The 27,964-nt window shown below is 35.0% G+C and overlaps 2 protein-coding genes and 2 non-coding genes across 11 annotated transcripts in view; 3 read left to right on the top strand and 1 right to left on the bottom strand.

The window, feature by feature from the left end:
• The window catches only part of LOC131663813 (sodium-independent sulfate anion transporter-like), a 24,580-nt gene extending 17,792 nt beyond the window's left edge, over positions 1-6,788 (bottom strand). Inside the window, exon 1 of the mRNA XM_058934479.1 lies at positions 6,410-6,788. The gene's annotated coding sequence lies outside the window, so the exon portion shown is untranslated. The remainder of the gene's footprint in view (positions 1-6,409) is intronic.
• On the top strand, positions 461-27,380 carry LOC131663815 (sodium-independent sulfate anion transporter). 8 transcript variants are annotated; one of them, XM_058934485.1, is made up of 10 exons: positions 12,657-12,789; positions 13,689-13,930; positions 17,747-17,937; positions 18,288-18,425; positions 19,028-19,306; positions 19,882-20,194; positions 20,649-20,951; positions 21,649-21,883; positions 22,329-22,561; positions 26,468-27,380. In XM_058934485.1, exons 3-10 carry the CDS (start codon positions 17,755-17,757, stop codon positions 26,512-26,514), a joined length of 1,731 nt encoding a protein of 576 aa, XP_058790468.1. In that variant the 5' UTR covers positions 12,657-12,789; positions 13,689-13,930; positions 17,747-17,754; the 3' UTR covers positions 26,515-27,380. The 8 variants fall into 8 exon arrangements, with proteins under 8 accessions (XP_058790470.1, XP_058790465.1, XP_058790468.1 ...); XM_058934487.1 differs by lacking the exons at positions 12,657-12,789; positions 13,689-13,930 and adding an exon at positions 461-554; XM_058934482.1 differs by lacking the exons at positions 12,657-12,789; positions 13,689-13,930 and adding an exon at positions 9,358-9,486.
• Trnas-gcu (transfer RNA serine (anticodon GCU)) lies at positions 8,340-8,421 on the top strand. Its single transcript has one exon. It is a non-coding gene; the product is annotated as a tRNA-Ser (tRNA).
• Trnas-aga (transfer RNA serine (anticodon AGA)) lies at positions 10,035-10,116 on the top strand. The gene has a single exon. It is a non-coding gene; the product is annotated as a tRNA-Ser (tRNA).
• Positions 27,381-27,964: the final 584 nt, after the last annotated feature.

Genomic DNA, 27,964 nt, shown 5'->3' on the forward strand with positions numbered 1-27,964 from the left:
ATGCAACGTAAAATGCAAGAAAACAAGGATCGAATGACAGGATGCGTGGACGACCAAAAAGGGAGAAGAATGCCGGTACTGGTTGGCATCGCACGCGCACGTGTTTCGCGCGTCGAAAAGTGGTCAAGGTCACCGAGGGGGAGAAGTGCAAAACACGTGCAGGGACCCAAAGCAGACACTGCCGCAGCTCGGCAAGCATCGCGGGCCCTCACCTATGCGTGCATATAGATATCTCATTCTCTCATTATGTAACCGGGGTGGGGACTTCCTTTTTGATTCCAAAAGCCACCACTGTGCACACTGCACACACGCTTTGTCTGCGACGCGCCAGCGAGCTACGCCATACGGCTGCAGTTCTATGCTGAATATGCACACGTAGCGACCATTCCTCAACAACTAATTCAACGCTCAGTTTCTGTTCATTAAAGCGATCTTTTTTATCGTTTGACTCTCTCTCTCTCTCTCTCTCTCTCTCTCCCTCCCTCTTTCTCTCTCTCTCTCTTCGTCTATCTCTATCACAGTTAATGTGTATCTGTTCGTCACGTGTACTTTGAGTGAGTACAATTTTTCATTTTATATTTACTAAAAAATGTGGATTTTTTATTTGGAAACATAATGTGCCATTTGTTTTTTTTCTTCATTCTAACAATGTAATCATTATATTTTTTTGTGATACGAACAAGTTATCGGACAAAGTCTCGATCCGATGATTATTGATGCCTGCCGTCGAATACTATAAATAATACAAATTTGGTTAGCTATAGTTATTTATTCAGGGTCCTATACATTTATATCTGTATAAAGGAAATAAAAGAAGGGAATGTTTTCATATGATTCAATTAAGTATCTTTAAAAACACGTGTAAATATTGATCGATCATTTTATTATGACTTAGATGTATTTAAAAATATTTTTTGCTTATCGTGCTTCTATATCTATAAAGTTGGATGAAAATGCATTACTATTTTTTTATCCATTATGAATTTTGGCATTTTTCTGGTTATAAGTTAATGCTAATAAATGAAAGTCGAACAGGATAAGTTATACCACGTGTAAAATAAAAATCTCAAGTGTTTTATGGGTGATATAAAATTTGCAAACATGTCTAATTATTTTTTCGATAATAAATTTACGAAAATTGAAAGAAAAACATGGCAAATTATTTGGTATACCATGAATGTCATCTCAGCAGTCACTAGTATTCAACATATCTCCATTCATTTGATAATCATAGAGTCATGTGACCGAATTATATCAGCGCATTCAGTAGAGGTGAAAGAAAACCTTGTAAAGATTAGCTTAGTGATAGTCACAAACGATGTTACAGCGCTCAGCACATAATCGATTGTTCCAGTCATGCGCGCATAATAAACTACTCGCGATTGTTGTATACACACAATTCCACTGCAAACGACCGACGCGTACTGCGCGAAATCGGATACATTTCCGCGGCAAGTGTCTCTCGCTTTCTTTATATTTTTTTTATTTTAACTATGCGCATCTTTTAACGCTATCACAGCTCTTCCGTTTCCGTTGCACTGCACCTGAACCTCTTTTAGATTAACTCTGACGTTTTTATACTTCGGTTGCTTTTTTCTACTTTTCGTCAAGGACGAAATTCAATGTGCATGACGACGTGTTTAGCATGGGGAGACTCACGATTTATTGATGATAACAATTGTAAACAACGAAATCACGCAATAAAATATTTCCAGTCATTACAAAAAATTTACAACTTGGTCGTTCATTTGACACAGTTTTGAATTGTCCGAGAACTCGACAATCAAAGTGATGGAATCACCAATTTGCCAAGTCAACATTTTCAAACAATCTAAAAAGAAATAAAAACGCATAATGGCCAACTCACCTGAATTGCGTGAAACATAAAAAAGAAAGACAACAAAAGTATGCTCGCATAGGTAACGACGTTTTGCAATGTTACATTTAGAAATTCCGAAATTGCACTGATAAACATGAATGATCAAAAAGTGAAAGGAAGGCGTTGAACTTTTCTTATATTTTTTTACGTCGATGGCTCGAAAGAGTATATGGCGCGTCGTGTGTCAATGCTCCTGCCGGAAATCCCCACTCATAACTATACACTTTGCTTTATATGTATCGTCCGTTAAACGTTAGGCGGGACAGAGTTACACTAATGCGGCATAAATATTTGAGACAACACTACGCTACTAAAACTACAAAGAAATATAAGTGTGCAATGCGCGCAAGCTCTAATCGAGATCAGTCGCGACGTCTCATTCGATCAAGTATCTGCAAGTTTCGAAGTTTGATTTTAGAACTTTAAATATATCACATTGTAACATGGGGATTACTGAGTTTAATAAACATACGAACGGCATCATGAGAAACGGCTTGTTCATTTAACGTATACCGATATCAGGTAGTTTGAGACAGCAGTAAGTAATATGGCGATAAATGTACATCTCATTTGTATTCAATGGATATTCGAGTACGTGAAACGTACACTTGCGAACAAATAAAATGTACTTTTCACGTCGATCACAGCGAGCAACCACATTTTCGCGCCCAAATGTCTGACCATATTAGACTTCTTACGCGCAATATCTCGGCAACTGATGAGTAGCCTCGCAATAAAAAGGAGAATCACATGTAATCGCGCAACGGCAGATAGCGCGTGACCGCGAAATCGCCGGTTTTCCCTCGATCATCACGCGCGCAACATTTTTATCGAGATACAATCGCGCGCATACACGCGAGCTTTTATTTTCTATCGTGCGATCGGTCGTCGTGTTGCGGAGTTTTAGCAAGCCCTGCCATTTGGTGTAATGATACGATAACGATTACGAGTGAGTTGCTGTGATTCGACGATTCTAGACGAAAACTTATACAAGCAAGCGCCCGATACAATTTTTGCTTTCGCATTTTCCTCAGCCAATTATTCAAATTGCATTGTGGACACAGTGTTGACAAAACATTATACTTTTAATAATGAGAGTTGTAGGGAGATCATCTTGCGATTTCGGTGAATTGTAACTTTTTTCGCCTATAAAATTCGAGTGTATGAACAATTTATGCGATCAATGCATTTGAGAATTTCGTTTTTAAAATGGTTGCTGCAAAAGTAATAGCTGCATAAGTCATCCTACTAATAAATTTTTTGAAAAAATAATCATGAGTAAAAGAAGTTTTCGACAAAAGAAGTTTATGCTAATGTTTCTGTTTCAAAAATGTTGCAAGTCCAAGGTTAGTTTCTACCTTTCAAATTAATATTTGAAACCACGTCCGAAGAAAGAATCAATATTCTTTTCAAACTCAAAAGATTCTCATTCCTAAAGTGAATATGCTGGCTACTGAAACAATAAGCTTATTACGTAATTAAAATCTTAATTACAGTTAAACATTAAAACGTAGACATTTGTAAAAATATCAAATGTATGAACACTCATTCAATCGAAATGCTATGACGAAAACAATCACGATCACGTTTGACGTTACACATAAAAAGGATAAAAATAAAATCGCAACGCTAAATTCACTTTCGCACTTCATTTCGTCACACGAAAGTTAGAAATAATAATGTAACATTTCTGAAATGCTCAAGCGACTTACAGAATGTCAAGTCAAATAGAAAGATCCGAAAGCACATAGTCGAGTCGTGCAACAAGGACGAAGCAATCATAGAAAATTTCACCGAAGCCCGAAGTGTATGTACTCGGAGCACGCACTTCGTGTCGCACGCATCCAATATGACGCTTTCTCTACCGCGATTTAAAACGAAGGAAAGATGATTTCGGTGCGAAACTTTTGAGCCTACTGACTCGTGAAGGTGGCATATATGCAACGTCGACCGACGATGTACCGTTGGTCATGCGCTTTCATCAATATATGCCTTGACCGGCCAACCATACGCTCCACGCGTTATTTATTGTAATGTAATGTATACGTGTACTGACTCCTCTCTCTCTCTCTCTCTCTTTCTCTCTTTCTCTCTTTCTGTACCCTGCACCTGCCTTTCAACTTTGTTTTTCTGTTCCAAGACCTGTTTCTGTAATTTTACCTATACTGCATAGACTGGCGTCCTTTGAATATCTTTGAAATCCCAGTCATTTTTAATAATACAAGTACCATGTAAGTAATACAAAATACACGTTTTGTTTGATTACGTTAGTTTCTTTTTGCTCGAAATACGTTTTGATTTTGATAAAGCATCTTGTAGATGGCTGACTAGAATTCCTGAGCTACATTTGAAAATGTATCTATTGCTCATTCTTTAAACGTTGAGAGTGATTTGAATCACGTATAAGGAATTGCGATAATTTGGCCATTTGGTATCAATATTTTATTACTGAAAGAGGCAGCTGTCATAAAGATTAATAACATGTGCGTATGTTATAAGATTTAATTCAACTGCAGGAAAAAATGTATGTTTAATCATTTAATTAACAACAGCGATAAAAAAAAAGGCATAGGTTGCTTTTCGATAATCTTAGTTAATAAAAATGTTCATCTTTGTCGGACAATTTTTAACGTGCGAGTGACGAATATTTGGTAAATAAATTATCGGTTTTACATATCGCATTGTTACGTAGATGGCATTCCGACGTTAATCATTGCGAGGTTATTCAAAAACTGCATCACGTAGTGTAAAACTCCAGCTTAACCATTTCATAATCTTTCACGAATCCCCCTCTCCCGTTTGTTTTAAGAATCCGATCACTCTTCAGTGAAAAAAGTTACGAGGAAAATTTGACAAATACGTATCTCGTAATAAAAAAATATGCCTACTCGGCTGACAAGTCACGATCGATTGTGCAATATTTGTCTCCTCCATTAAGTTCGCGCATATCAATACGAATGAAAGCGTGCGCGCCGCAGTCGCAAAGCCAAAACAAGAAGCACGCGCGCATTGTCTCCTTCGTTTTTAATACGGTAGCGAGGGACGCGAGATAATGACTGTTAGAGGAAGCTTCGGGCTATACCGGTATCCTGACACACAAAATGTGACTCAAGCGATTTGGCGGTCTCTGCTGGACCTTACCAGATTTTCGCGCGCTCGCCGCAGCGTGTATTCGCTTATTATCTCAACATACTTTTGTTCAGTCAGTTCTGATTGATGCTTAACTTTTGCGCTAGTAAATCTATACTTCATTTGGCTTTTTTCTGATTATTTCGGAAATTTATCTCGCAATAGCGTACGAAAAGTGCTGGTTCATTAGTCGAATTATACTAGCTTCTGAACGTGCCTTTCGAATAATTGTCTTTAATCTCTGTACCGCGAAATATAATTTCGACTGAAAATTAGTTGACCGTCGTTATTTTTATTTCCTACGGCGTTTCGTAACTTTTTCGATGCGTATTGACTATTTTTGTTATGTAATTTCTTTTCTGCAGAAATAATGTGCTCTTTTTGAAGCAAAAGTATTTACGCTGCTGTTTGTTTAATAAATATACACTTCAATAGCACGATGCAAATGACAAATAATTCGTTTCCCGAACAATCGCCATTGCTCGAATGGATTTGATTAATTTTTTTGCTTAAATATGCACGTAACAAACTGTTAGTACAAGCTTTTTTTCTGAAAGAACGCGGCATTACTTCCTTTTTACTTGAACTCTGTCGAGGTCAATAGCTTTATTTTAAAAAAATATATAACAGAATAATTTCAAGTAGTACGATGTGAATAACGTGCGTGTGTCTGGTGTGAATGTAATAATGCGAAATTTCCTAAAGTAATGGAGCATGATCTTTGCATTGAAAAATCTCATGCAATTTGTCTTCATGAAAATAAAACACGCTCGATTGCTAGCTATTCATCCTCCATTAAAATTACAATTATCTTCATCTTTATTACACAAGTTGATAATTTTTCAAATGTAATCCGTGTATTATATTTCGAAGGGCTTTCGACTTTTCGCGGTCAAAGCGATCACCGATTTTACGTAGTAGATGGAAAAAATGTTGTTTCCTTTTTGTTTGCGTCGTGTCAGTGTCCACGTGACTGTTATCATTACTCCAGTGATGTCCTGACAAATTTAAGCCTAGTTGAAATATCGCCACATTACACTACTATATTGATCGAAAATTGCAGCAATACAACCGGTGTATTAAAGGTAATTAAGCAAATATGCCGTAATAAGCGAAAAGAATTTTCGGTGTTCGGTGAAATAAAGATTTCTTCGGCGAAAAGCGTGGTGCAGCAGTGATTTTTTATTTCATTGCTCGTGTTAAAACCATCAGTGGTGTTGGTGAGCGTTTATGCACGCGTAAAAGTATCTGTGTGTATGTGCATACATAAATGTGTGTGTGTGTAGAGAGAGAGAGAGACAAATTGCCCGGTACTCGCGAGCGAGCACTAGCGCGGGCGTAATCACGAAATCAAAAGAATTTTCGCTTTCGTAATAGTCGCTTTTATATACACAAACGTACCATTAGCTGCCTGAACTGCCGTGAATCTTGCGCTCCTCTGCAACGACGTCTGCTAGTGCGCCCGCGCTGACGTCACTTCCGCCGGTTTTTCAAATCCAAGTCCCATTTTTCCGCGAGATTACGTTCCATCCAGATTCTTCGCTGATAATCCGGCAACGGAACAGCTAAACTATTAATCACGAGGTTTTGTCCAGGCAAATGAAAAATAAAAAAAAAAACGACACTCGGCTACGCTTGACAATCTAACTCCACGTTTGGTTTTGTCGTTGCGTTTTTTTTTTCTTTTTGCTTCGCTTATTAAGTTCCGTCACTTGCTTTATTAGACTGTTTCTTTTTACTATCAGACTCGGATACCGCGACGACGTCGATCGTTCGTAAAGGCGAGCACTCGGTCTACTGTGGCGCTAGCGCACTCGCGCACGGTTTTATGCTCTCTGATCGGAGTTGTGCGCTGCTGAAAGAACGAGAAAGAGAGCGAGAGAGAGAGAGAGAGGAGAGAAAGAGCGAGAGAAACAGTCCCCGCGGGGCCCCGGCCGTGTTCCAGTCAAGCGCAAGCTTCATTATAGTCATACTGGGGTTCTTCCCATTCGCCAGAGTGGAGAGAGAGAGAGAGAGAGAGAGAGAGACAAAGAAAGATGCTAAAACTAACAGATGTGTGAGAATTCACTCCTTACCTCCACCCTTCATTTTTCAGCCCCCTTTGCTCCCTGAATTTACCTTTTTACTTGGGTTTTTGCATCTGTATTCTCCTGAATTTTATCATTCTACAGTTTGGTATCTTTTCTGTGTCTTTGTTTCACTTTCAAATTCTATATATTATTTTTATTTGTGAAAATAACAATAACACTCTTATAATATCTCATCTTGTCAATATTTCATTTTGTCCACTTGACAACATAATTTAAACTTTCAATACTGGAAACTGAAAAATACTCGATTGAATCTACATAAATGCTGCATATACAAAAAGTCCTAGAAAATTTCTTAAATGTTGAAAAATTACGCTTTTTTGATTTAGTTAGACCGTATCTTGAATATAAATGAAAGTAAAGCTTCTTTAAAGTTGTTTGAAAATGAATGGTAAGAGGGTTAAACGCGCTCTTCAAGTTGATATTAATATTCAATGTAGAGAACATCTGCGATTTCTTTTATCGAGCTATACAAATTTCTTTATTTCTTAGATACTTGATATATCTAGCGATATTACGTGATTTCAAATGCTGGTGGTAGTTTTTATTTACAATCGTCAGGAGATACCATTAAGCAATATAGTCATTATTTCATTTGTTGTCTTGAGAACATTTTTAAACAAATGTCATTGTGTAATTTTTGCTTTTGCCATTCAGATCAGTCTCGTGATTCAAAATGATGCTACACGATAAATAACGTTTTAGAACGCGTTCTCAAAAATAAATGATGTTTGATAAAAGTTTTAAACAATCACATGAAGTTTTTAGCATATAGAAAATGAAACCTAAAGTTTAATGAAAACGCATACATATAATCCAGAAAATTTAACATTTAATCAATGTAGTGTAGCATTCATTATGCTTCAAATATAAATTGTTAAATAAAATTATTAATTGTTGTGCGCTGAACGCATATAACATCATTATATAGTGTAAATCATATTTGATAATGATATAAAAATCTAAAGTGTTACTTATCTATGTTTTATATTGTTAGCCCAATTTTATCGTCACTGTAAATAGTTACTTCTAGCATAGTTTTATTGTGAAAACAAAATAGTTAGTCGTGTATCCGATACTAGTTATATACTTTTTCTGTTGATGATTACGTAAAAGTATTTTCTCTTTAAATTTGAATGCATACACTATCACTCGTTCAAGGTCGTTTGTATTTGGGAAATTCTAAATAAACGTAGAATTTTTCGGAGTTTCAACTATAACCCGCGCAACCTAAATATTGTGACGAGGTGGCCGAGTGGTTAAGGCGTTGGACTGCTAATCCAATGTGCTCTGCACGCGTGGGTTCGAATCCCATCCTCGTCGGAGGTTTTTGTCAATTTTGAATGAGATCGAAAATCATATTATACTTTTATTAATAGTCATCGGAATATAATACTCATTTAAAAAATCTTATTCTCAATTATTAAATATTTAAATTTGTAAAATAAAATTAAATCTATATTAAATCTATATTATTTATCTCATAGAGCGATTCTTTGATCTTTTTTCGAAACATGAATAAATCGGCAGTCAATGATGAATAACGTTTATCGTTATGATGAATAAAAATAATAAATACTTATACAAAATGCCATATAACTTGAAACAATTGATTATTGTACATGCTTTGACGTAAAATATTTATTTAAATATTAATTTTTGTACAAAATTGATATTAATTTTAATGTAATATAGTTAACACGAATAATCTGTACAAAAAGAATACATACTAAATCACATTGAAAATTTATGTCAGAATAATAATTTTATTAATTTTAGACGAAATGAAACTATTAATTAGTATACTAAGATTCCTTTCCTACCGTTATTAATGAATGCTGTTCTTAATTATATTTTAATTTTCCGTAATTAACATAAGTTTGATATCACAAAGGTCAATAATAACTCATAATTCTATTTATTTTTTAAAGTTTAAATAATAAGCATTCTCATATTGCAAAAAGTAGAAAGACGTTCATGTTGATAAGAATGCTCGCTGTCGAAAAGAGCAATGAAACTGTTGTACCGATGGAAACACTGGATTCTTTTATTCGCGATATTCGCGTTGCCATTCAACAGTGGATGGAGTAACTGTAGCTGTTATGTGATATGCACATATATCAGTAGTACTACGTGCGCTGTTGGTTTACTCTAGCCACTATGTATTTATTAAGAGATGACAGTTTCTTATCTATGCTGCAACACATGCAAATTGCACAATGTAACAGTCTGTTTAATATGTATCATATATATAACAAGCGAATATGTTATATGATCTGAGGCTTAAAGCGCATTGCAAGGTCATAATATAAATGATTTTGTTCAGTGCAATATTAGTTTTTGCGTGCTAACCACCTGCTATGGCATCTGAAGAAACTCCTTTGTTGAGTGAGTTACTTTTGTTATCTCTTAAAACAAATCTTGTCACTACAATCGACATTTGATTTTAATAAAAATAGCGCACAGCATTCTTAATTATATGTATATCTTATTGATTCTTATAATTGTGTTTCTTTTATTTAGATAAATAGTATTTTTTCGAAATTATTATTTGACAGTTAAATAAGTAATTTAAGTCAATTACTTCAGCAAGCTGTAATAAAGATTCAAATCAATGTTAAAAAATAGTTAAGTTGATAGAGTAAAAGGTTTTTACACACGAATTTTTAAAAAAATTCTTTGTCTTTATTTTGTTATTACTAAATTTTTTAAAGATCTAGTTTTAAATGGCAGGTTATGTTTTCCTAAAATTGTTGTTGATTAAATATTGAAAAATTCAAATTTTGTCATTTTATAAGTAATATATTTAATTCGCTTAGAAATCATTTAATATTATTTGATTATTACAACTATACATACTTTAAAATGTATATCAAAATTTTATGAGCATGATCTAGAAATATTTAAATCGTTTATAACAGTTAGTATGTAAGTTGGCAGTCGTGGCCGAGTGGTTAAGGCGTCTGACTAGAAATCAGATTCCCTCTGGGAGCGTAGGTTCGAGTCCTACCGACTGCGAGAAATTTTTGTGATTTGATTTTTTTAAAGATGTATTTTATTATTACACAAAAACATTCACAAAACATAAACTTCATAAAATACCTAAAAATATTAATTTATTAATTTAAACTCTATAAAAACTTTTCTTTTAAAAGTTTAAATATTTAATCAATAAAAAAAGGTTCGATGGTATTAAAAAATATTCAATTAGTGAAAAAAGCTTTTATGAATATAGTTCAAAGTGTGAACAGTCTGAACGTTATACGGTACAGTTTGAAAAGTTAATCCTATTTTTATAAAAGTATTTATGTGTAAGCGTGTCTCATGTTTGCACGTGAATATCTTGAATTTGTGGCGTATTCTGAGATAAATATAAATGTGTTAAATACCACAAATTAAAACAGTAAAGCGTGTGATTTGGACGAGAGTACCAAGTAATTTGCGGGTCTTGACATCATACATAACGGTAGAGCACGTGATATGCAACCAGTTACGCACACATGTACAATCGCATACACGTGGTAGCCTAATTTATCGATCAATAGATAACAAGTTTATTATTTTTCAATTGTTGTTTCGTGCATGTGAATTAACGAATTATTATAAAACATTATGTCATTGTTTTTCATATATTCAAAAAAAGGCTATTTTAAAAAATTGGACAATAAGTTATAATTTTTTAATGTATCACATTTATTATTGTCCTTGGAAACAAAAAATTTGCTTGATTAATTATGAAGTTCATTATTAATTGTGCATAAATCTGGAGTATTTTCAAAAATTTGTTCAAAATAAGTGAATTACTGGATGCATTTTTTTAATTTGGCAATAAAGAATAATAGATAAAATCATTTTTTCTTGATCTATATATAAAGCTAAGCAATTTTTTATTTATTATATTTCTTTGTAAAGACTATTCCCGCGAACTTCCACGCTACTTAATAAATAGAGATATCTTATTTTATTCTCCACTTCAGTTTAAAAAATTTTTAAAACTGTAAAACTTCCCATCTTGCAAATTTTTATCATTTAGCTAAAAAGTTTCATTTACCAAAGTATTAGTCTTCCTATATTTTTTAAAAGTTAGAAAGTGACTAGTATTTGTCATTGCACGCATTTGTAAAGGTACTAAAAACAACAATTCGCGTAGCTTGCTAACTTATACAGATATTTTGCCACTTCCGAATAAAAAAAACATTTCATAAACGGACAGCCAATCAATAAAGCAATATTCCTTTTTTCAAGGAATCAAATATCAGATCAAATCAAAGAAATATTTCGAATTTTCAAAGAATTTGAATATTTTGTATCCAAAATAAATGTTTAATAAAGTATATGAATATTATGTATAGCTTAAACGGCTGTACGAATATTTAAATTATTACACTATCCGTTATTATTACCTCATAAATAAAATTATAAATATGTATAAATAAATAAGATATCTTTGAACGTATAATTTATCAGTTATTGAGTCCGTCGTCTTTAAGCTTTGTTTTCGGTTTTATTGAAAAACTTGATTTTTACTCCAGTTTTTTTGTTTTTGTCACTATATGCTTCAATTTTAGTTTTTTATAAGACTGAAGGTCTGGCGTAGAATGAGTGTATAGTTTTTTATAGATATTTTATTGAAAATGATGGGGAAACGACAAAATCACGTTCAGTTATAATCTGTGCAGGAGAGAATTTTTTTTTGTTTAATTGTGATATTTTTGTTATTCGATGGATTTTTTATATAGTTTTTATGTATGTAAATAATAAGATAAAATAAAAAAGGTTTTCACAACAGCCACGAAGATTAAATACATTGGGAGGGCCAAATATAGTTAAACAGGGAAAATTGAGAGTGTTTTTATCATTGTGTAAAAATCGTTTTAAAAAAGATATCGACTTGGAACTTTGTTCATCTTAAAGTACTTAGTAAAAATTGTGATTTTCTTTATTATGTATCTTAAAATCTGAAATTTATAGTTCACAGCTATACGCTCCACAGCCTGACACTGAATATTTAAGTTTTATTATGTTTAAAAAGAAGTTTTTTTGAATTTCATTAAAAAAATAGTGTGAAAATTTTAGAAAACAATATAATATAATATATAATAATAAATTGATAAAAATGAAATAATTCGCCGATACGCTGATGGAAAACAAAAAATACATCTATTTTAACGTTGTGAAATTTCTATCCAAGATGACTATAAAGACTGTTAGGTCAAATCAAGAAAGAATGTTTTGAATTCCACTAAAAATTCTACTTTAACTATTATGATTTGAGTCAATGCCAAAATTTTATTATCAATATAAGATACATAAAGTTATCAAATAAGCAATTGTTCTCGCCAGGAGGTCAAATGGCGTAGATGTACTGAAATCGTTAATTCGGAAAAGACACATGACAAGCCAGATAGGAAAGTGACGAGCTTTCGGGTGCGATTAAGACTCGTGACAATAAAGAGCAGCTCAACGCACAACAAGTGGCTTTTTATCAGCGAGCGAGCTTTCAATGCGACTAGAGAACAAAAAAAGAAAACGAGAGCGAACACCGACAGTCGCAATGTCGCGCCCATTCTCACCGGTCGCGTGTTCAATGACGTCCGTTTTGTCGACATTGTAACTTAAACCAGAACTATCTCACCTGCAACATACGTGTCTCAATGCCCGACAACGACGCCTCTTCCATTTATCACTCAGGTACTTTTCATTTTTCAATTCGCATTAATTGTATCAATCTCAGTAATTTCGCCAGTGACATTCAATTATCTGTCGTCTGTGCAAAAGATTGATGTCGTATGCGTATAAGGCGTTAAATGGAATTTGTTATCTTTCGTCTTTCAACATTTGCAACAGTAAAATGTTGGTTGATAAATTAGGAAGATATTGATTGGTTTGTTCAGAAATTTATTTTCTAATCGCGCAGAAATCAGAAGTTTATTTTGAATGAAACAATTTTCAACCTCAACACACTTTCGTGAGCTGATTCTGCAATGTTTGGAAAATGAAAGATAAAGCTCATCAGTCAATGTGGCTTTTCAATGTTCATGAATAGCAAACATTGTTTCGAAGACCTTAATGGCAGCGTAAAAAACGTATTTTTCTCTTTAATCAAATCACTTGGAAAAATCATTAAGCCGCCATTAAAATGATATGAATTCATAAATTTACTGCATAACGTGTTCCAGGAACTGGTTTTTTCACCTGTAAAAGTGTGCGTGTATAAGCGCTTTAACAGAGATTTTAATAATCGTGAAAATCACAAGATATTTTGAATTGTTAATTTTATTTGACATTTTCATTCAAATGACGGCACATATCCCGAATGAGGTTTTGTATTCTGTGATATTATCTACTGCATGTAAAGAAAATTGTCAATTGCCCGAGCAATTGAAAATATTTTCAAACACAAGAGGAAATATATTGACATATTTATTTCGAAATTATTTAGCTAATAAAAGTCAGTAACAGTTGCCATTGTACTCGAATAAATGTATTCACGCGCTCAATTGACGATTATATCGGAGTAAGCAGCGAAGCGTGTAGTGAGAGGACCACAAACGGTTGATGGTGCAGAGGTTGTGTCTTATATGTCGTAGCACTTGATTTTGGCAGCAGTTGGAGATCGTCCCGTGAGATTCGGTACACCCGCCCAATCGAACTTTCCTTTCTCAATTCAGTCTGATAGTCAAGGGCTTCTCAAACTCTCCTGTACTACCGCGTGTGCACCACCACCGCCCGCTTCCATTTCACAGTCGATGCTGATTGGATTTTCCGCTTGCTCAGAGTCTACGGACTGTAGCAGCCTTTCAAGCTTCGTTTCATTTTCTGCAGGACACAGGTACTTTAACTATCATTTCATTGAAATTACTTTTCTTTTAATTCGCAGTTTCACTTGAATATTGTAATTCAATAGAAAGCTCGAATTAATTGACAATTTTCTTAGTAACAGCGCTCAAGATTTGATTTGACAGAAGATAAAGAGTTTGTTCAAGTGAAGCCAACTATACGATTGATACAAGGTATAATACGAGAACCCATGTACTTTTAATCAATGATTATATATATTATTTAATATGTTAGCTTATGTTATCGTATATCTGATTTATACAACCTATTTACCATCTCGTATTAAATTTGTAATTGATGTTAAATTTACGGAAGGTTTTTTTATTGTTTAGTATCAGTTCTCGAGCCATTAACAAGCCAACGCATGTTTATAAATTGAATTAACGAAGTTTTGAGTGGCATAGTCGGCAGGTATATAAACAACGTAACCGAAGAGTAAGAGGTGATTATCGAGTTGCTTACGTAAAAAAAAAAAAAGAATAACGGCACCCGCGATATAGAAAAGACGTAGTTGCTCGAACGCGTTCTGATGAGTGTCGGTCGATGCTGCTCGTTGCGGTGTTATAACAGTGATTTTTTGCTTGCTAGTGGAATTAGAAGCTGTTTCTAATCCCCGGTGAGTATCTACTGTTTCCTCGTGCACGCCTGGAATAACCATAAGTCTTACAGCTCTCGGCTACTCGCATAGTCATGCCAGTGCAGTTTATACGTTTCGTTTGTACTTGATAGATGTTACACATCATAGTAGTAGTTATATTGCAGAGGAAGCTTTATCTGTGTTTCAATTTCCGCTGTTTTGGTTTTGTTCATATTGTATGCTCTGATTGTTGCGAAAGGATGACCAAATACTATTTCGTTAGAAGTGAGAACAACTCCATCATATATCGACTTTTCAAACAGGATGTGCTCTTTTTCATACTAGTTATCGCTTTATTATATTACTTAAAATAGTAGAATGAAATTTGATAAAATAAATACAAGAAACTAAATTGTAAAGATAAAATTTATGATGGCTTTTTGCTAAATCGAGTCTCCTTCAAATCTGTTTTCGAATTCCATGTAGTAGATAAAGTGACATACGTTTTTTTATCAATCAAAAATTGGTGAAAATGTTTTGTTATTTATTAAAATTCAATTTGAACAATAATTTAAAAAAGATGTTTACCTAGAGTTCTTAATTCTGAATTTACTTTCTAATGTTACATGAAAAAATGCGCTCAACTAATTTTTAATAAAAATATTTTAAAAATTTTGATATATGCGCGTAATTCACCTTAAGCTTTTAGTCTGGCCGTATCACATTTACCCAACATCTCCCTCGTTGCACTTACTGTCATTAAAAGTTACTGAAGACTTATAATCCATAGTAGATTTATGTCAATCTCGTCACGTTATCACACCTTGCTATTATTAGCTTTCAATTATATCGCAGCCTTCGCGACGTGAACCTGTAAAGATTTATTTACACGAAACTCGTAAAAGCATGCATTCTCCATAAAAAAAATGTTTATCTATTTTTACGTTGAAGCAGCATACCGCAGCTAGATATATTTTTCGTCTACTACATAATCATTAAGCAATTGAAACTCTAATGCACGACGTTTCCTGACGCGTTGTCATGCGAGTCTGTACAACGAGACTATAGGTTTACCACTTGATGTATGATCATTCAACGACATGCCGCCATTGCCAACGGCAAGTAATTTGTTTGAATTTAATACGCGCGCCATGATTTGATTACATGCTGTCTTTTGACAAATCCGTCGCAACTCGAAGCGCCAACTCGCGGGAATAATTCGTGATTGTAATATTTTAATGGCGCGGCTGAACGTCGATTGCTGTGTTTGCGTGTGTGAACGAAGTGTATCACGCGCTTGAAAATCGCGGGCCATTAGTTATGCATCACGCACGTGATCGTCTCGTCTCTCTTTCTCCCTCTCGGCAAACTAGTTGTGTGTCTACTGTCTCGTGACCGCTAGCGCCAATGACCGTAAACCGACTCGCGCGCGGAATGAAAAAAAACGAATGCGCGGCAAATCCGATCCGGCCAATCGAGTACAATCGTTAACGTGAGATCGCGCACCTCATTGGTCAATACTGAAATCCCACATCGTTCCACATAGCATATGGCACGGCTTTATTTGCCTTCTTTTGGCGCATGTAGTTCACTTTGAAGATTTCGACAATATTGACTTGTGCGCACGTCTCGAAACATACTTACTTATTTAGCTGATTTTGCAAGTCGAATTCTCGGATTACCGACGACTCCGCCATCTACAATGGGAGGTATTGATACAAACGAGAGTAAAGTATTCTTTTTCACTTCAGCTTCTTTATTTAATCGCAAAGCTACTTTTATCTATATAGTTTCCTTACGAATTGTATAGACATGTATTTACCATACGCGTATCACAAAAACTATTATCACGAATGGGGCAAAGTTTTTAATAATACCGATACTTTCGCCGGACCTTATTATCAATGTCAAGGCTTGATTATGATTTTGCATTAATTCACTAATTGTAAGTTCATTTGTTTTCTCAACGGCATAAATGTATGTGTTTGAGAGGAAAGAATATTCATGCTGTTCAGTTATTAATGCAACTTTTACTGATAAGGGATTCAAGGTCTACCATCTATACCACGCGCAAATGCAAAGTTGTGTGTACAATATATTGCATCCGTTTTGATGTGACAGAACCAAACAATCGTGAGCAAATGTGAATAGACGGTATATTTATCTGTTGGACTTTTGATCATAAATTAGTTTAATAGTTTGTGTTTCAGTAAGTGGAGTCGAGTTTCCAAAACAGAAATTAGATTCGTGTTGTTCGAACTTTGAAACGAACAAATATTTACAAATTTTGATTTAACAAAAAGAAAAATGAATTTTAATAAAAAAAATGAATGACAAGTTGATACTTTGCGTGCGCAATTGAGCATAGCGTTACGAAATAGCAGCAGTCACTATAACGTTTCAGCTGCTTATATATGTGTATAAAAAGTAAAGCAACACAATGAATTTGGTATACAGTTGACAAAGATATTTACAAAAATTGAAGATAAGCACAGTCAAACTGTCTATGAGATAAGACAAGTTTTTACTCGTCACTGAGAAAGTGTCAAAATAGCATTACTCAAAGTTGAAAAATATGAGGAAGCGGATGATCCTCTTTAATGCCAGGTTCTCGAGAAACCGACATTTGCGTTTTACGTTATAGCCATACTACACGGGGTGAATGAATACGGAAAAATTGTGTTTATAAAGATTTTAATTTTATTTGTTGAGGTAACTCGAAGAACCATTTGCACAAAAATTTCTTATCTCCGTTAAAATCAGCTGCATTCTATCAAAAAGGATTATCAGCGCTGCGTCTCATTTGTAAATTTGGTTCCTTATTAGGATACTTTTACTGTGGATAATGCAGCAAATAATACAAATGCTTGAAGAATTGTACTTGAATCAAAGATACACTTTAATACATAGAATATTCAGTAAACTGAAGAGGTGCTATTCGTGGCATACTTCAGTCTCGTATAAGTGAAGCAAAACAAAAGTTCAGTGAAATCCGGTCCCTCCGGAAAATAGAAGCGGTTCCCCCGCTCGCGGAAAACGCGAAAGTCAAACAAGACACGAGGAGCCGGCTTTGAAGTTAAACCGCAAGATAAGTAGGTAGCGAGCCGAGCTGAGACGAGCGATAAATGATAAATATACTCGCTCTCCACACGGGCACGAGAAAGTACATTATACGCTGCGCGCCATTCGAGGCTCAGGTGCTCAACTTGACGCATGTGTTTTTGTCACCAGGGAGCGAGATGAGAGACCGTTCCAAGTGCGACCCAAAGGAAACGCTGCGGCGGAGGCTGCCGATCATCAGCTGGCTACCATATTACACATGGAGCACATTCTTGCAGGACGCGCTTGCTGGTGCAACTGTTGGACTCACGGTCATACCTCAAGGCATCGCCTACGCCGTTGTCGCTGGTTTACCGCCGGTGGTAAGTTTACCCCTGCCAATCTATCTTGTTCTGACGGTGTTCTGACCGCTGGTGAGGACGTTTCGCACTTAATTATTTAACCTCGCGTGCATGCTCTTCACCCGCTAGCTATTTCCAGACAAGAATTCGAAAAATATTCGATGTTATATATTAGGCTGTTAATGTGATTTGTTAATGTGCCTCCGAGAATTTACGAAGCTAACTTTTAATTAATATATAACGTGCCAGTTAGAAGTATTTATTTTTGAGAATAGAACGATCAGAATTATGAGTTACATTAAATACTTGTGTGATAAAACCAAACAGAATGTAAAATTGTACTAATATATTGTAAACCTGTTTTTTTTCAGTATGGCTTGTACAGTAGTTTTATGGGATGTTTTGTGTACATCTTCTTTGGTAGTACTAAGGACGTAACAGTAGGGCCAACTGCTATAATGGGTCTACTTTCAGTGACTTTCGTTCGACAGTACAATGAAGACTTTGCCGTAAGATTCTGATTTGCATAAATTATAAATTCATGACATATTGTAGCTTACATTTTTGTGAACTGTGATAAAAATACCGATAGTCATTTTAATATAGCATAACTCGAACTATTTATCGCAATAAAAAATAAATTTAATGAAAGAAAGATTACATCGTTTAATAATCCTAGCCGTAACTTATTGACGCTTAAAATTGATAATCAGGTAGTGTGTATTGACACATGCAAATGAAAAGCAAAACTATTAACCGCGTGAAATGTTTATATTGTTTCTAAAAATATATACTTTCGAGGAAAAACATTGGATTATTAAATCTTCATTTGTGCCATAGTGAGTTCATGACTTACCTTGAGCTCATATGTTTTTGAGAACGATATACGTAGGTGATAGTTCGCAAATAAAAAAGAAAAAGTGCTGACTAATTCTTAATCGCTAACTTTTCCAGAAATGTGATATGATGTCAATTCATGTTGTTTTTTTTCTGTGACAAAGTCGTATTCAAACCGACCAATCAAATACATTTTGATTTTCATGATGAAATAGAAATTGAAATACGGAGTGCCTAATCACCGCGCTATGTATTTTTTACAACCGATGTGCAGGTGCTATTGTGTTTCGTGTCTGGTATTGTGATAACGCTGATGGGTACGATGAAGCTGGGCTTCCTTGTCGACTTTATCAGTATGCCAGTGATTAGTGGTTTCACCAATGCTTCATCCGTTATCATAGCTTCGTCCCAGATCAACACTTTGTTTGGCATCAAGGGCCGTAGCGAAGGGTTCATCGAAGCCATCGAGAAATTCATCAATGGATTTATGGACATTCAACCGTGGGACACTGTTCTTGGCGTTTCCTCCATCATCGTTCTAGTTGTTCTAAAGGTACAATTTATTTTATAATGATCCGCATAAAAGTAAATTTCTAGGATAGCTTTTATCTTAAACGTTGTTGTACGGACAGCAAAAATTCTTTACGTGATTTATCCTTCATCGATGTCCTTAACGGGTGTTCCAATTGGAACGCAACTGCCAATCTCCGACTATTGATTAAGAAAAAAATATTTGATCGATACCATTCATTGATTATTATTGATTTTATCATTTGTAGCGGTACAATACCCCCCCCCCCAGCAGGATATAAAAAGATTGTTTTTAATACGTGAGTTTCAAATATTAAGTACATTTAACAATACACATTGCCAGATATCTACGTAAATTATTTTAATTCCAACGCGGTTAATTATGAAAATGATCGGAAGTAGGTATATTTTTTTTGTAAAAATGTATTATTGATTTCGATATTTAGTAACATTGTCTCTTTGTTTGTAATTGGATTCATTACAAAAAATATAAAAAATCGATTTATGTTATAACTTATTTGCTAAGTGAGAATGTTTTTAGCATACTGAGTTATTGTAAGTCTTTATCAACAATGTCAATTTTCATTTTCATTTCAGAATTTACCAGGCAAAAGGCACGGCAATGCTTGGCAAAGAAGCTTATGGATTTTGTGTTTGGCACGTAATGCGGTCGTTGTTATTTTCGGCATGACACTAGCCTACGGTTTGTCGTTCACGAAGAACGGTGTGCCATTCGTTATCACCGGTAACATCACTGAAGGTCTGCCACCTTTCCAACTGCCTCCCTTCTCTACTACAACGAACGAAACCTATTACGATTTTATGGATATGATGCGCATTTTCGGTACAAGTTCCATCTCTGTTCCTCTCATTGCTCTTCTTGAGAGTATTGCTATTGCCAAAGCTTTTGGTAATTATTAAATTATTAAATCTTTAACCTCATCAGCCCAAAGTTAGCTACTCTATTAGTTAATTAAATAATACCTTTTGAATACCATTATACGATGACATCTTCGTTGATAAAATCAAGTATCTGGCTTAGTTAATAATTTGATTTTTGTGAGCTTTAAAACGATCTTGATTTTCGTACACGTCTTCATCAATTATGATCATACATTTTTACCCTCGATCATCAATACAAACAATTGATTGCATAAGCTTTGTTCTATTTACTATTGAATTGATAATACTATAATATTGATTGGGGAGTGATCTCAATTTATTCATTCAGAATCATTTTCGGTAATTGAAAAGGTCAGCATTTTCGAAAATTTTGATTAAATCTTTTGTTAAACATTAAAAAAATTAGATAGGAATCAATTAAAAAAATTATGGTAATAATCATATTAACATATTGTGAACAGCTAAAGGCAAAACGTTAGACTCTAATCAAGAGATGATTGCCGTGGGTCTGTGCAACGTATTTGGTAGTTTTGTACGCTCAATGCCGACAACGGGAAGCTTCACGCGTACCGCCGTGAACAACGCTTCAGGTGTGAAAACGCCTATGGGTGGTGCAATCACAGGGTGCTTGGTACTTCTCGCTTGCGGACTGCTTACATCAACTTTTAAGTTTATACCCAAAGCTACCCTCGCTGCCGTCATCATCGTCGCTATGTATTATATGCTCGAGATTAAGCTGTTCAAAGTTTTGTGGGACACCAAAAGTAAGTTAAATTTCTTTTGCCGTTTGATCGATAATAGTTTCATTAAAAACTTGGTAATAGCTTTTGTTCTACCGAAATACCTTCTATATAACGAAATACAATATTCTAAGAATTACTTGTAAGCCAAATTTAAATATTGTGTTTTCGTTTTTTTGGTGCTTAAATTTACGAAAATGACGTAGACAAGTATAAAATAGCTGGTATGATAATCTCAATCTTAAAAGAATGTTAATAAATTTCTAATAATTTTAAGTAGCAAAACATTTCTTATCTGTACGTGTCTTTTTTCGAGATACAAAGTCGATTGCTGTGATAACATATTCACTTAAAAATTCTGATAAGCTCTAATGATCTTTTTCAATTGTTAATTTAATTTTTGTCGATCTGAATTGTGTAGATATAAAGGTATCTATAAAATTAAAGTTAAACCAATTATAAATTAAAATAACTTTAATTTAACAATTTACGCATCTATATCACATAATGATAACAAAAAAATGTTAACGATTGTTATAAAAAATTATTATTACAGAAAAATTAAAGTTTTACCTTTGTACAATATTTCACTCATGCAGTAGTAAAATTATTATTGGATATTTAATTTAATGACAATATCATTAACCATAACGTTCGTCATGTACAAATTTATAAATGACACAATAGAAATCTAAAATAAGCCAAAAATTGTTACTTACAGAAATCGATCTGATACCGCTAGTGGTAACGTTAGTAGCTTGCCTATCAGTTGGTTTGGAGTATGGCATGCTTGTGGGAATTGCCACAAACCTTGTCCTGTTATTGTATGGCACTGCGAGGCCAGGCCTCGTGATCGAGGAACGTGTTGCCAACGAGATGCCTATCTTATTCGTCTCACCTCAGCAGTCCCTCAGCTTCCCAGCTGCCGAGTACCTCAGGGAACAAGTCATGTCCTGGTGAGCGATTGCTTTTTGTTGAATCAAATACCATATCCAAATTGTTTAACGCTACATAAAAAAGGCTTTTCGTTAAAAATTCTCTCGATTCGTTTATTTTTTCCAAAGATGAAAAGGTTCGATTTAGTGGTATCGATTTAGTGGTTTTGTTTATAAGAAGATTTTGTAAAAGTTTTCATTAATGGTAAATTTAGAAAGGATTAAAGTTTGCTAGATCTATCTTTCTTTATATTAATGGAGCGATTCATCAAAATGTTTTGTAAACCAAAGCTTTTTATTGAATTTTTTAACAAATCTGTAGTGATGTTACAACAAATCGAACTCAATATTTATTCCGAAAAATAAAATTATTTATTACAGTTTCGAATGTAAGAGCAGAATAAATAACATGGTTAGAAGAATAATTTAATGTCTATAATGACAATATTTCGCTTATATTTTCCAGCTGCGACATAATGAAGGACGCAAGCTTGGTGGTGATAGATGGGCGTAACGTGACGGGCATTGATACAACGGTAGCGAAGAATCTGTCGTTGCTTCTCTCCGATCTGGAATCACGCAAGCTTAAGTTACTCTTTTGGAATTGGTGTGAGGATACGCGAAAGACCCTCGTCGCTTTCGACTCGTCGATGGGGGCGCACTTTCGCAACTCTTCCTCCATCACACAGCTCGTATCTGGTGAGTTCCGACCCCCTATCTCTTTCCTTTCTCTTTCTCGTCCTAAAAGCTCCTACTAATTGCATCTCTCAAACTTCCGTTTTAAGCTCGCTAGCCGAGAGTTTTATCCTGGTTTTGTTTTGGTTTTTTATTTGTTTTTCGGAAAGCTTACTTGCTTATCGTAATACAGAATCGACGGGTTCATGTGATATTCCTCAGTGCGTACAACTTGTCAGAAAATTGAAACAGAGTTAAAGTTTCATTCGTCAGTCCGCGTAAAGTTTTTGGGAATTAATACTGGTGTGCCAGAGCATCCAATGTAAATGCGTTAATTCGGACTACTGCACAAATCCGAACTGCAAAGTAACACTGCCTGCAGCTGACGGCAATGTGCTTCTTTCTCGTACATTTTATTTAAAATTTCCACTTCTAATTTTATTTTTAATTTTTGAAAATACAGACCGTGCATTTGATTTTTGCGACTGAAGGCTATTTCAAATTCACTTTTAATCGTGAGTGACAATGTCGCATGAGCTGCACATGAATAAGATTGCTGCGGAAAATGAAAATATTTCAATCATCAGACATACATTTACGTTTGATGTAAAATGAGAATTCAAATAATATAAAATCGGTCGTATCTGAAAATAAAGTTATGGCAGGTTGATTCACTGCCAGGTTCCGAGAAGCAAGAATAAAAGAAAACGCTTATAAAGAAACGTTATAAAAGTAGAGGGCACATTTGCTTTATTAATCGTTGTTCGTCCTGACAGTTCAGCTTTATGTAGCCTCGACGATATGAATTATGGATATGCAGAAAAGATACTTCGCTCGTATGAAAACGCCGTACGTCCCACGTCTCTAGCTATATAAAAACTAAACCACCCGGATATTACAAGTTTTGTTAAAAACCTGTGAATGTACGTTGAACAGTTGGCCTTGATCGACTAATCAGTATAGATTTGAAAGCCAAAGCGAGTTAAGCTATTGGCATGCGAACTAGAACAAGAGGTCAATCAAGAAGAGGCAGCAGCATTTAGCGAATTAGCAGTCGTTTCTCGACCGCGTAGTGGATTTTCATTCAAGAGCCGCATACATACAGACAGCGACGCACACGTGAAATCGATCGAGGGAGCGTTATCGGAGTCTCTCTCTCTCTCTTTCTCTCACTCACTCACTCACTCGTAAAACGTGGGTTTACGGACGTTCATTACAGGTCGAAACGCAAAGCTCGCGGGATAGCCTTGGCATCGTGGCACGTAACTCAAGCTATGCCAGTGTTCGGAAGAGCGGCATTCGCTTGTGAGAGCTATATATCCCCTCGAGTCTCGCGCGCTTCGGGGAGTATCGGCGGCACAGTTCTGCCAGCTTACGCTTGCCGTGTAACCTAAAGCTCCGCGCGAGGAGCACACCAAGAGTTTATACACACACGTAAGGCCCTCAACTTTATTAAACTCTACTCCCTCACCGCATTATGCCCTGCTAAGCTGCTGGGCTTTAATTAGCCGAACCTACCGCCGTGGTTTTCGGCGCGTCATATAAACCGACGCGCATAAACGGTCTGCGCCTCTTACCCTACATCCTGTCAAGTTTATCATCATTGTGATGTACTTTGTGGCTTGTTTGCACGGATTTAATTAATGTTTGCTCAACTGACGTTACTAAATTCCAATTGAATTTCTTCACTCTTGTTTGTACAACTATTACTTCGTATACCTATGCAATCGTCAATATTTGTCAGAGCGATTGTTCTCGTATAAAAGCTTTTTTGGCGCTTTAAAAACAATACACGAATGAACGAGTACACGGCAATCGACCGGGTGCCGTCAATATTTTGGCTGACTTCACAAAATATCAATTATTCGTTGCGTGCACCATCAAAAGCAATACTTTCACAATCATTCATACCAGCAACAAAATCGTCGATAGTCGAGTTTATACCCTTCGAAAAGAGCAGCTAAAATATTGCGTTACACATGTCCATTCGTATAGCAATTTCATGTTCATGGCAACTAACTATTCTCTTCGACCACTTTCGCTAAGCAATATAGATGTGCTCACGTCGCCCAGTCTCTCTCCCTCTGCGAGAGAACCTCCTTAATACAAAAGTGTCACCTGTATATTGCGCATTGCGTGTTCGCAATGACGAAAGTTTTAATTACAATTAGCTTTCTCATACGACATTCGAGTTTCCCGTAAAAGCTTTTATCTCTCTTTCAAGCGACTCTTTTCATTTACGAAAGAGGTGATGAAGAAAAAGGTCAAAATAGGATTATTTACGTTTGCGTTTTCATATTGAAAGAAAGAAAAAATGGTCAAGACAAAAGTACAATAAAAAGTAAAAAAGATATGAAAACAGGAATACAAGAATAAACAATCTAAAAGAAATAAAACGTAAAGTTATCGATACATATATAAAAATGTAACATTTAGGAATGAAAGCAAAGTTACATGAATTGCGCTGCATCGGACAAAGGGGGGAGAAAGGGAGCAAACTGAAAAAGCAAAGTTCAAAATAACAAGAGGTATCCCGCAGATGTAAAAGTCTCTAAACGGAAAATCCCGAAATAAATTCGAGAGAAAAGAAAAGTTTGGAAAAATCGAGGATAAGAGTCAAAATAGTTTAGAGAAAAAGAGAGAGAGAGAGAGAGAGAGAGAGAGAGAGAGAGAGAGAGAGAGAGAGAGAGAGAGACGGTAAAACTCAGAGTGAGGGAGAAAATTTGTTGAGAGAAGCAGCTGTCTGCAGCTGTGTCTCCGTTGGAGTGCGCCAACACCTGCCAAGATTTACACTCCTGAGTAGTGCATTGAATTTACGGGCAAAAGGCTCTATCGAAATCACGATAACTCTCTCGTATAGAGTACGCTCCCTTCCGTGTCAAGTAAAATGTATAATTTCAGAGTAATGGCTTTCACTCGCTGGATTATATAACATGTCACTTGCAAAAAAGGCAAATCGTTCTTTATGTACGTTTCGCCGAATCTCAGGGTAATTTCGACGTCTAACAGCCAATTAGCAACAAATAAATATTAACACGTAGGTAACGCGATGTGAAATTAAATATTTAATTAATTTTCGTATGAATCTGACCGACGATTATCATTTCTCAAAATTACGTTATCGCAATCTCGTTGATTATTACACTCGCGCTATCTATCCAATTAATACTATTCATTCTAATTATTCATGAAGCATATTTTTTACTTATCAGATGTAGCACTGTAACGAATGCTCTGCACATTCGAAATCTTCAAATGCGGGCCACAATACATCAGCATGTTCCGTACCAACACATAATTACGTATATAACATATTCAGATGATATAAGTAAATCCCAAAATAAAATATACATCTTAGGATCCTAGAATGGAAAAAACCTACGTAAACTAATATATATAACATTTTTAACACATCTCTGGAAATAATTTTGGATATTCCTTAATACACTTAATAAATAAAACAATATCGTATGCCGATCAGTTTAACCAACTAATAATATACATATTCTTGTTTTCTTTCAATCCTTAAGACAGCCTAACGTCATTTTCAAAACTTGTAATATATGTTTTCGATGTATGTTTTCAAATAAAACGCGATGGTGATATTGGCTTTACGATAGAATCTATACCGAAACATCTAGAAGCAAAAAATTACTGATGAGCAACTAAAAAATTTGGTTCACATAGTGAACACGAAGTTGCTACGAAATATTCTAATGTTCATGAGTAAACTCTGTCGCTATGTATTTTCACTAAGAAGAGGAAAAAAAATTGCGAACGCGCTAATCACACATTATATTCTATCCGTGATCCGTGGATCCGTTTATAATAAATGTACAATATTTTAATGTACTTTCTACGAAAAGAGACATCTAGTATCCTCATAACAATAGCAATGAGTAAATAATAATATACTTGTTTCTATTGCAGATGAAATGGAAACATCTGAAGCGCCACGGGAGGAATCCATGGCTTGAAGATGCTACACACACAGTTATGAAGAAATATATAACTTTATGTGGAAACAGCGACAAGTCTTGCAATCACGTCGGACCATTGAGACGATTACAATTGGCAGAATTTTCTCACTGCCGTAGCTACTTGCGCTCGAGTTTTTTCTTTTTTTTATTTTATCTCAAAACTTTGTTTCTCCCTTCCGTATCGGAGAAAAGTAAATCCCTTTGGCTCTTGTTGAGATAGCGGAATGTCGGTCTGCCTTATATAGTTAATTATATAGAATTCGAGTCGAATGATCTGTGCGCGTTCGCAGAGTGTGAGTGTTTATAACTAGATGAGAAAATGTAAAAGCGGTCGATAATAGAAATTTATTTTGGGAAAAAGATTAGTGGAGTTTTACGATTTTTCTCAATTATGTGTAAAAACTATTGTTTTTCTAATACATTGCCGTGTCATGTTTTAGAAATCTTTGGAAAGTCTTTCAGTTAATTTATAGAAGAGGTTTAATTTAGTGATAGATAAAAATATTTATTTGTATTGAGAAATACTTTTACTACGATATTTGACGTAGAGTACTTTTTGTACAGCTTTCTGTATGCATACTTTAATTTTAGTAATCACGAACGATGTGTTTAATATGAATTCTTACACCATATGTATAATATATTATAAGGAGTTTAATTCCACTAAATATAAGTATTTTATAATAAGTATTTTGAATAAAGTCTCGTTAAACGCATGTCGGAAATTTAAACGTCAATGCAGACATTTTTTATTTTTGTAAATTTTATAAAGGAGAGTAGGTGAATACCTATGACGTCATATATCTATATGAATATACAAGAATTAATAAATTGTACCTTCTTTCTATATCAGAAATTTTCAAATTGTTACTTCCATCACTCATACCCGTATAAAAATTGGATCGAAATGATATACGTTTACGATAGTAAGCATGTATGATTTCTATTACTGTTTATTAAGCACGTGTGCATCGGATATATCCATAAACTAAAACTATACGCCTGTTTGAAACGTATATGACTTCATTTAATTAAAAGTCATCGATATAATTGGAAATAGATCAATAATTTTCCACTAGCCGGAGTTGCGTGCATCGACACATACAGTCTACTTTTGCAATTATGGTTGCACATCTCGTTGATAACCGTACAGTGACGTTTCATGACGTACTGTCATTTGCGTTTTCGTGCATAGAACTTACAGTTAAATGTATTTGTAAACAGAACAAATCCATTTGGCACGGCATCACAGCGAAAAAGAGAATGCAAGCAGTAAAACGTAGTACTAATGATCTCATTGGGAAGCATCAGTGATGCAATAGGAACGGCAACTTGGCTATATAAGAGAAGCCGAAGCGCTGGCTGTGGCAGGAGCTAAAGAAAAGCTCGTGAGCGCGATCAGTAGGTTGGCCGTCGAGCGCGAAGCTGCGAGCCATTGTCGTAAAAG

Source organism: Phymastichus coffea, unplaced genomic scaffold (genome assembly GCF_024137745.1).
Source record: "Phymastichus coffea isolate CEN01 unplaced genomic scaffold, Cenicafe_Pcof_1.1 PCOF00038, whole genome shotgun sequence".
NCBI classification, from domain to species: domain Eukaryota; kingdom Metazoa; phylum Arthropoda; class Insecta; order Hymenoptera; family Eulophidae; genus Phymastichus; species Phymastichus coffea.